We start from the raw sequence: 9,344 nt of genomic DNA, 5'->3' as shown, positions 1-9,344 counted from the left end.
AGTGGTAAAAAATAAATAAAAATCCACTAGACAGGCTGTGGAGCAGCACAGGTAACACACGACAACAGTGCCAAAAAAAATAAAATAAAAATCAAAATCCACTGGACAGGCTGTGGAGCAGCACAGGCAACGCACGACAACAGTGCTAAAACAAAATAAAAATCCACTAGACAGGCTGTGGAGCAGCACAGGTAACGCACAACAACAGTGCTAAAAAATAAAATAAAAATAAAAATCCACTGGACAGGCTGTGGAGCAGCACAGGTAACGCACAACAACAGTGCTAAAAAATAAAATAAAAATAAAAATCCACTGGACAGGCTGTGGAGCAGCACAGGCAACGCACGACAACAGTGCTAAAACAAAATAAAAATCCACTAGACAGGCTGTGGAGCAGCACAGGTAACGCACGACAACAGTGCTAAAACAAAATAGAAATCCACTAGACAGGCTGTGGAGCAGCACAGGTAACGCACGACAACAGTGCTAAAACAAAATAAAAATCCACTAGACAGGCTGTGGAGCAGCACAGGTAACGCACAACAACAGTGCTAAAACAAAATAAAAATCCACTAGACAGGCTGTGGAGCAGCACAGGTAACGCACGACAACAGTGCTAAAACAAAATAAAAATCCACTAGACAGGCTGTGGAGCAGCACAGGTAACGCACAACAACAGTGCTAAAACAAAATAAAAATCCACTGGACAGGCTGTGGAGCAGCACAGGTAACGCACAACAACAGTGCTAAAACAAAATAAAAATCCACTAGACAGGCTGTGGAGCAGCACAGGTAACGCACAACAACAGTGCTAAAACAAAATAAAAATCCACTAGACAGGCTGTGGAGCAGCACAGGTAACGCACAACAACAGTGCTAAAAAATAAAATAAAAATAAAAATCCACTGGACAGGCTGTGGAGCAGCACAGGCAACGCACGACAACAGTGCTAAAACAAAATAAAAATCCACTAGACAGGCTGTGGAGCAGCACAGGTAACGCACGACAACAGCGCCCAAAAAAATAAAATAAAAATCAAAATCCACTGGACAGGCTGTGGAGCAGCACAGGTAACGCACGACAACAGTGGTAAAAAATAAACAAAAATCCACTGGACAGGCTGTGGAGCAGCACAGGTAACGCACGACAACAGTGCTAAAAAAAAAAATAAAATAAAATAAAAATCCACTGGACAGGCTGCGGAGCAGCACAGGTAACACACGACAACAGTGGTAAAAAATAAAATAAAATAACTCAGATTGTTCTGTCTGAGTTATTTTCATTAGTTACTTCATCCAAACCATCAACATGTCTATTAGACCCCATTCCTACCAGGCTGCTCAAGGAAGCCCTACCATTATTTAATGCTTCGATCTTAAATATGATCAATTTATCTTTATTAGTTGGCTATGTACCACAGGCTTTTAAGGTGGCAGTAATTAAACCATTACTTAAAAAGCCATCACTTGACCCAGCATCTTAGCTAATTATAGGCCAATCTCCAACCTTCCTTTTCTCTCAAAAATTCTTGAAAGGGTAGTTGTAAAACAGCTAACTGATCATCTGCAGAGGAATGGTCTATTTGAAGAGTTTCAGTCAGGTTTTAGAATTCATCATAGTACAGAAACAGCATTAGTGAAGGTTACAAATGATCTTCTTATGGCCTCGGACAGTGGACTCATCTCTGTGCTTGTTCTGTTAGACCTCAGTGCTGCTTTTGATACTGTTGACCATAAAATTTTATTACAGAGATTAGAGCATGCCATAGGTATTAAAGGCACTGCGCTGCGGTGGTTTGAATCATATTTATCTAATAGATTACAATTTGTTCATGTTAATGGGGAATCTTCTTCACAGACTAAGGTTAATTATGGAGTTCCACAAGGTTCTGTGCTAGGACCAATTTTATTCACTTTATACATGCTTCCCTTAGGTAGTATTATTAGACGGCATTGCTTAAATTTTCATTGTTACGCAGATGATACCCAGCTTTATCTATCCATGAAGCCAGAGGACACACACCAATTAGCTAAACTGCAGGATTGTCTTACAGACATAAAGACATAGATGACCTCTAATTTCCTGCTTTTAAACTCAGATAAAACTGAAGTTATTGTACTTGGCCCCACAAATCTTAGAAACATGGTGTCTAACCAGATCCTTACTCTGGATGGCATTACCCTGACCTCTAGTAATACTGTGAGAAATCTTGGAGTCATTTTTGATCAGGATATGTCATTCAATGCGCATATTAAACAAATATGTAGGACTGCTTTTTTGCATTTACGCAATATCTCTAAAATTAGAAAGGTCTTGTCTCAGAGTGATGCTGAAAAACTAATTCATGCATTTATTTCCTCTAGGCTGGACTATTGTAATTCATTATTATCAGGTTGTCCTAAAAGTTCCCTGAAAAGCCTTCAGTTAATTCAAAATGCTGCAGCTAGAGTACTAACGGGGACTAGAAGGAGAGAGCATATCTCACCCATATTGGCCTCTCTTCATTGGCTTCCTGTTAATTCTAGAATAGAATTTAAAATTCTTCTTCTTACTTATAAGGTTTTGAATAATCAGGTCCCATCTTATCTTAGGGACCTCATAGTACCATATCACCCCAATAGAGCGCTTCGCTCTCAGACTGCAGGCTTACTTGTAGTTCCTAGGGTTTGTAAGAGTAGAATGGGAGGCAGAGCCTTCAACTTTCAGGCTCCTCTCCTGTGGAACCAACTCCCAATTCAGATCAGGGAGACAGACACCCTCTCTACTTTTAAGATTAGGCTTAAAACTTTCCTTTTTGCTAAAGCTTATAGTTAGGGCTGGATCAGGTGACCCTGAACCATCCCTTAGTTATGCTGCTATAGACTTAGACTGCTGGGGGGTTCCCATGATGCACTGAGTGTTTCTTTCTCTTTTTGCTCTGTATGCACCACTCTGCATTTAATCATTAGTGATTGATCTCTGCTCCCCTCCACAGCATGTCTTTTTCCTGGTTCTCTCCCTCAGCCCCAACCAGTCCCAGCAGAAGACTGCCCCTCCCTGAGCCTGGTTCTGCTGGAGGTTTCTTCCTGGAGTTTTTCCATCCCACTGTCGCCAAGTGCTTGCTCACAGGGGGTCGTTTTGACCGTTGGGGTTTTTACGTAATTATTGTATGGCCTTGCCTTACAATATAAAGCGCCTTGGGGCAACTGTTTGTTGTGATTTGGCGCTATATAAATAAAATTGATTGATTGATTGATTAAAGCACGTGTCGCTATCGTGCAGTTGAACGAAGGACATTGTCTATCGAGGGTTTTCTGTCTTGGAGTTTTATTTTGAAAATCATATGCGCGCGCGTGACCCTGCACGCGCACTGGGGATTCCCCCGCGTAACAAAAACAGCTTCGCCTTTCACGTGTCAGCTCTCTTCCTCTTATCGCGTTTCACTGCTCGTTTGTAGTTCTTCGAATAAAAAGCGATTTTAACGGCGTTTGGAATGTCTTCAGAAAAAGCACATTTAAGGTTTTTTTGCTTTGAGGTCGAGTGTGTTTATTGGGGTTAGGGTGGCATGCGACGCGTCGGCTGCTTCCGTTGGTTTCACGCTGCTTTCCTCGGCTTTCTGTCCTCGTAAAAGCGGCTCCGACGCCCGCGAGAAGGCTTCGAATCCTCGGGCAGAGCGGGTGGGAAAGCCAGCCGGGTCACCATGGCGAGAAACGAGGGCAAGAAAGACGACCTCCTGGAGGACAACCGAGCCGACTCCGGGATAGACTCGTACCGCTCTCTACTCAAGGACGAGCCCCGAGAACCGAGGTCCGGCCCGAGCGGGCCGAGGGACAAATTCTCCACCGCAGACGAGCGCCTGGACTCGGCGTACAGCTCCTCGTCCCTCACGGTGGACCTCCTGTCGGAGATCGTGGAGGGCTGCACGATTTCCAGCGTCCAGGAGGATCAGACACAGAACACTGAACTGACCGAGCAGGAGAACCTGCTCACCACCATCACTGAAGATGGAGACACGTAGGTTCCATTTTTATTCAGATAAGTTGTGGATTTTTCTGAAAAGTTGCAGAAAATCGGGGGATCGCTTTCAATTAAAAAGCAGGGGCTTTTTTTTTTTTTTTTTTTGGGTTATTACAAAATAATTTAGGGTTGTGTGTGCGAAGCATTAACTATGCGGTACCGTGGACAAACCGCATTTTGCTATTATTAGTAGGTCACCCATTGTTGTTTATTTTTAAACTACCCAACGTCACACTTCATGCACAACCCTAATGCCAAGTTTTGAGCTTGAAATTCATCACGTATGTCATATAAAACTTCAGTGCCCTGTTGTCACTCTTTATCTTGCAATAATCACAAGATTTGCCCTTCAGTCATGATGGGTTCTTACTGGGTGCCGTATGAAGTGATGGCGTATGATACCCTATCAATAGCCACTTCAATCCAGACTGCACTTCCAGTTATTCATGTACACTGGGTCCAATGTCTCTCGATTTCTATATACACAGTACAGTTTGCAGAGTAAACTATACTCGAGTTCCAGTCCAAATAGAGTTAAATATACTCGTTCACAGTGCTAAATCAACTCTATCACAGTGTAAAATTAAGTCTATCATGCTGTGAATGACTCTTATTGGAGTTGAAAAACTTGATTTGACAAGATGGTAGAGCTGATTTCACTCTATAATAGAGTGTATATAACTCTGGACTGGGACCACATGTTGTCCCAGCAGAGAATATTTTACTCTGCAAAATTTGCTGTGTACTACCTGTTCTTCCAGGACTTCCACTTGTGCTTGTATGCTGGTCTAACATGGTTTTAGATCTCTACTTCCAGATGATTCCTCCAACATTTCTAGTTTTACTTGCAGATTGGGCTAACGTGGTTATAGATGACAATGAACCAAGAATTCTTCCAACATTTTGCACACTGGAGCTAACGTGGTTGTAGACGTCTATGTACAAGGATTCTTCCAATATTTCTAGTTTTACATGCCCACTGGCTCCAGTGTGGTTGTAGATGTCTATGTACCAAGGATTCTAACCAACATTTCTAGTTTTATGCGCACACTAGATCTAACATGGTTGTAGATGTCTATGTACCAATGATTCTTCTAACATTTCTAGTTTTACGCGCACACTGGGTCTAACGTGGTTGTAGACGTTTATGTACCAAGGATTCTAACCAACATTTCTAGTGTTACACGCACACTGGATCTAACATGGTTGTAGACGTCTATGTACCAAGGATTCTTCCAACATTTCTAGTTTTACAAGCACACTGGGTGTAAATGTGGTTCTAGATGTTTGCTTCCCAATGATTCTTCCAGCTAGAACTTTAGTGCTGCATGGAGTATGCAAATATGTGATAATCTGGAATTACCTGCATTATTAGAACGCTAGTGTTTCTACTTTTCAGTGAACTTTAACCAGAGCCAATATCCTAATTATAACCATAAGCCATTTTAAGAAAAAGGCATTTGCAAGTTTGCTGGGCACTTGAGACGTCAGGTTTAGAGCCTCGTTCCGATACCAGAAGTGTACAGCAAACTTCCACAAATGGCGGCCAATATTGGGAGTGCACAATCTTGAGTTTGTCCTCTTTCACATACTGTGCAGAACACATGTACATTGTGTCCAGTGTGGGTCTAGACGTCTATCTCTTCTGTCACTGGCACTTACAGTTGTCAAACATGAACTGTCACTGAGCTCCTATTGGCTGCTAATACAGTTGATCTTTTAACTCAGGCATTAACATAAACTGAGGGTAGAATCAAGGTTTTCAAATCAAAAATTACCTCCACAGCTTAACCCTATACAAAGTTAACATAGTACAGTTCTGTTCCAGGTAGCAGTCTGCTGTAATTCTTATAGTGTAGATTACTTCCATCAGTGTGCAAAGCTGTTGTGTGCAATTTTGGAAGTGAGCCACATTAGAAGTATTGTTTAATTTTCAAGACTTTTTGTGCACTTCAGAGAAAATTAACTTAAAATTAAATTAGAAAGCGATTTATTTGAAACATCACTAGACATGTGAAACTTTTCTGATTTAAAGAGGTGCGCAGTGCACTTCCTGAAGTGGTGGGCCGGCCATAGCAACCAGGTGGCACCCGTGTCACTGGTTATACATGCTTCAAAAAACTGGGATTTTTTCTTTTTTCTTTTCCCCCCACTTCCTTCTCTGACTGCCGTTTGCAGGATCCTGCATGCTCGCTGTGCTGTAATGAAGTTGCCTAGCAACCTTGGAAATTGCTTTATCCTAATAGGGTTAGAATTGTGATGAGAGTTGGTTTAATTTTTCTGAAAACCATAAAAAAGTTAAGAAATCTGAACAGTACTTTTGCATCTGGACCACAGCTTTGAGCACTTCCAGAAGTCTTGCACAGTAGCAGTATTTCCGTATGGTTCAGATCCAGTTCTGAAGATTTCAGATTCACTTGAATGGCTGTATAAAAGCATTTTCCTTTATCAATTTCTGATTATGAATTGAGTTGATTTGAATGAAAACGAGGACTTGTTAGAGTTTCTGGAAAGCTACAGAGGGCAGAAATCTGCTACTTAAATGTCTGTGATTTTCTGTATTTGTAGTATGAGTCCTAATGCCATCACTTTTAAATCATCTGGTCATCGTTCCAGGTGGTTTTATTTGACATCCACTCTGGTGGTTCATCCAGCTGATCGTCCAGTCGGCCCTTTTTGTTTTCTGCTGCCAGACACTATGAAGTGAAACAGCCATCAGGAGCATTTTTCTGGAGTCTGTAAATCTCACTCAACCTGAGGCCCGGTTTTGCTGGGGATTTCACTGAAAGCTTGTTTTATGAACTTTGTCATGGATTTGGCCACGCTCCACTGGGGCGTCTCTGTCAGAAAACAGAAGTGAAACAAATAGGCCTGGACTTCCCCACGAAGCACAGACAAAGCGCATGCTGTCAGGCACCCGCCGTCTTTTTCTTTTCATCCAAGAAACTTGTTGATCAGGATTGGACGTTGTGCCTTTCGGTGTGTTATTCTCTCCCTCTCATTCTCTCTCTTTCGGTGTAATCCTTAATTCAGTAGCTGCTGTGGTTATTTTTTTGTCAGAACAGTAAAAGGGGATGTGACCATCTCTCGCTTTAAGTCATGGAAACTGTCACTGTGTGCACACCATCACCGTCCAGACACGCCTACCTCCACACGGTCTCACCCGCCCGTGTTGACCTTCCTGTGTGACCCGCTCAGCCTTCGACATTAAAGTGGATGCTTCAGCCGCTTGCTGTAATTAACATCGTCGACGTAGCCGCGGCTCTGCCTTGCAGAGTATTGTTGACGCTCTCTGACCTCTTTTTGTTTCCGCTCGCTGCTGCCTGTTGGTGCCACACACGGTTTCATTCTCACACATTAACTATAGATACTTTATAGATGGGAAAAATAGACGAAACACTCCGTACAATGCTGCTTTAAACTGAAAAACAATCATGCAAATCGTAATTTTCCCCTGTGGGATTTTTCTTTTTTTTTAAAGTTCTTATTCATTCAAGTGTTACTCAAACCAGGAAGTTCCTGTGACATGAAGAGTTTTTGCTCACAAGCTGGCAGATCGGTTTGTCTGCAGATGCTTGAATCTGGGTCAGAGTCGCCGTTATGATAATGAAAGAATGCAGCCACACTCTTGAATAATGACAATTTGATAAGTAATATTTAATTCGAAGAGGTTGTATTGTATATCGTTTATCAAGCTAATAACAGTCACCAGGACTTTAACAATCATTGTTTTTAAAAATACACCAGAGATACTGCAGTTCTCTCGCTCTTTCTTTCTTTCTTTCTTTCTCTCTCTCTCTCTCTCTCTCTCTCTCTCTCTCTCTCTCTCTCTCTCTCTCTCTCTCTCTCTCTCTCTCTCTCTCTCTTTTCTTCTTTTTAGGTCATAAAAAGACCCAGTTTCTGTGTCTGTTACCTTAAATGGAAAGGAACTGCTGCTTGCCATGCCCCTTTTCCTTTAGGAATATGACATCCATCTTTCTCATAGTGTGTGTGTGTGTGTGTGTGTGTGTGTGTGTGTCAAGTCAAGTCAAGTCAGCTTTATTGTCATTTCTACAATACATCACAGACATATTGAGAACTGAAATACCTGATCTCTGGACTCCCTGACCTCACAAAAGAAGGTATTTAAGAAATATAATAGCAAAGTATAAATATCAAGTGTAGAGATCTAACAGCTGTAAAAAAAAAAAAAAAAAAGTTGTAATAGTGTAATTGTAACAAAATTATACAAAAGGTAAATTGTAAACAAACAAATACTTGTAGTGCAAAGTGGCAGGACAACATTCAGCAGTAATGGATATGTGCAAATTCCATGGCCAGAGCAAGAATATATACAGTTGTTGATCATTGTGCAGAGAGTATTGTATGTATAAAGTGCAATATCTTCACAGCAGCTTAGGTTAGGGAGGTTAGGGAATTGGCGGGAGTGGAAAGTGAAACAGTCCAGTTTGTGTTTATGTGTGAGTGGAGGGCAGCAGGGAGAAAGGGGGCAAAGCAGGGAGGGAGTTGAGTGTCCTGACAGCCTGGTGGAAAAAGCTGTCTCTCAGCCGGCTGGTCTTGGCCTGGAGACTGCGCAGTCTCCTCCCCGACGGCAGCAGGCTGAAGAGACTACGTAATGGATGAGTGGGGTCACTTACGATCCTAGTGGCTTTCCGGGTGAGGCGGGTGTTGTACAGTTCTTGGAGGGGTGGGAGAGAGGTGCCCGTGATCTTCTCCGCTGCTCTCACGATGCGTTGAAGGGACCTACGGCAAGTCGCTGTGCAGGCGCCGTACCACACCGTGATGCAGCATGACAGGACACTCTCGATCGTACCCCTGTAGAACATGCACATGATGTGTGGTGTTGCTCCGACTCTTCGAAGCTTGCGGAGAAAGTAGAGGCGTTGATGAGCCCTCTTGGCCAGTGATGCGGTGTTAGTGGTCCAAGAGAGATCCTCCGACACATGCACACCCAGGAACTTGGTGCTGCTCACCCTCTCCACAGCAGCACCATCGATGGTCAGAGGGGAGTGTTGGGTGTGCACTCTCCTGAAGTCCACAACAATCTCCTTCGTCTTCTCCACATTCAAAAGGAGATTGTTGTTCTCGCACCACATGGTCAGCCGGCTGATCTCGCTCCTGTAGTGGGTCTCGTCGTTGTTCCTGATGAGACCCACCACGGTTGTGTCATCCGCAAACTTGACGACGATGAGGTTTGAGCTGTGAAGTGGTGTGCAGTCGTGGGTCAGCAGTGTGAAGAGGAGGGGGCTCAGCACACATCCCTGGGGAACCCCGTGTTCAGAGTGATGGTGTGGGATGTGTTGCTGCCGACCCGCACTGCCTGAGGTCTCCCGGTCAGGAAGTCCAGC

The 9,344-nt window shown here is 43.1% G+C and overlaps 1 protein-coding gene across 1 annotated transcript in view; it reads left to right on the top strand.

Annotated features, from left to right (window-relative positions):
* Positions 1-3,382: 3,382 nt before the first annotated feature.
* Positions 3,383-9,344, top strand: part of nfkbie (nuclear factor of kappa light polypeptide gene enhancer in B-cells inhibitor, epsilon) — a 31,159-nt gene continuing 25,197 nt past the window's right edge. The window contains exon 1 of the mRNA XM_034162157.1: positions 3,383-3,993. Within this exon, the coding sequence (XP_034018048.1) occupies positions 3,680-3,993 (314 nt within the window). The 5' untranslated portion in view covers positions 3,383-3,679. The remainder of the gene's footprint in view (positions 3,994-9,344) is intronic.

The sequence above is a fragment of the Thalassophryne amazonica genome, chromosome 21 (genome assembly GCF_902500255.1).
Source record: "Thalassophryne amazonica chromosome 21, fThaAma1.1, whole genome shotgun sequence".
Taxonomy (NCBI): Eukaryota; Metazoa; Chordata; class Actinopteri; order Batrachoidiformes; family Batrachoididae; genus Thalassophryne; species Thalassophryne amazonica.
The sequence above is the reverse complement of the archived record's forward strand: the minus strand, read 5'-3'. Positions and strand labels throughout refer to the sequence as shown.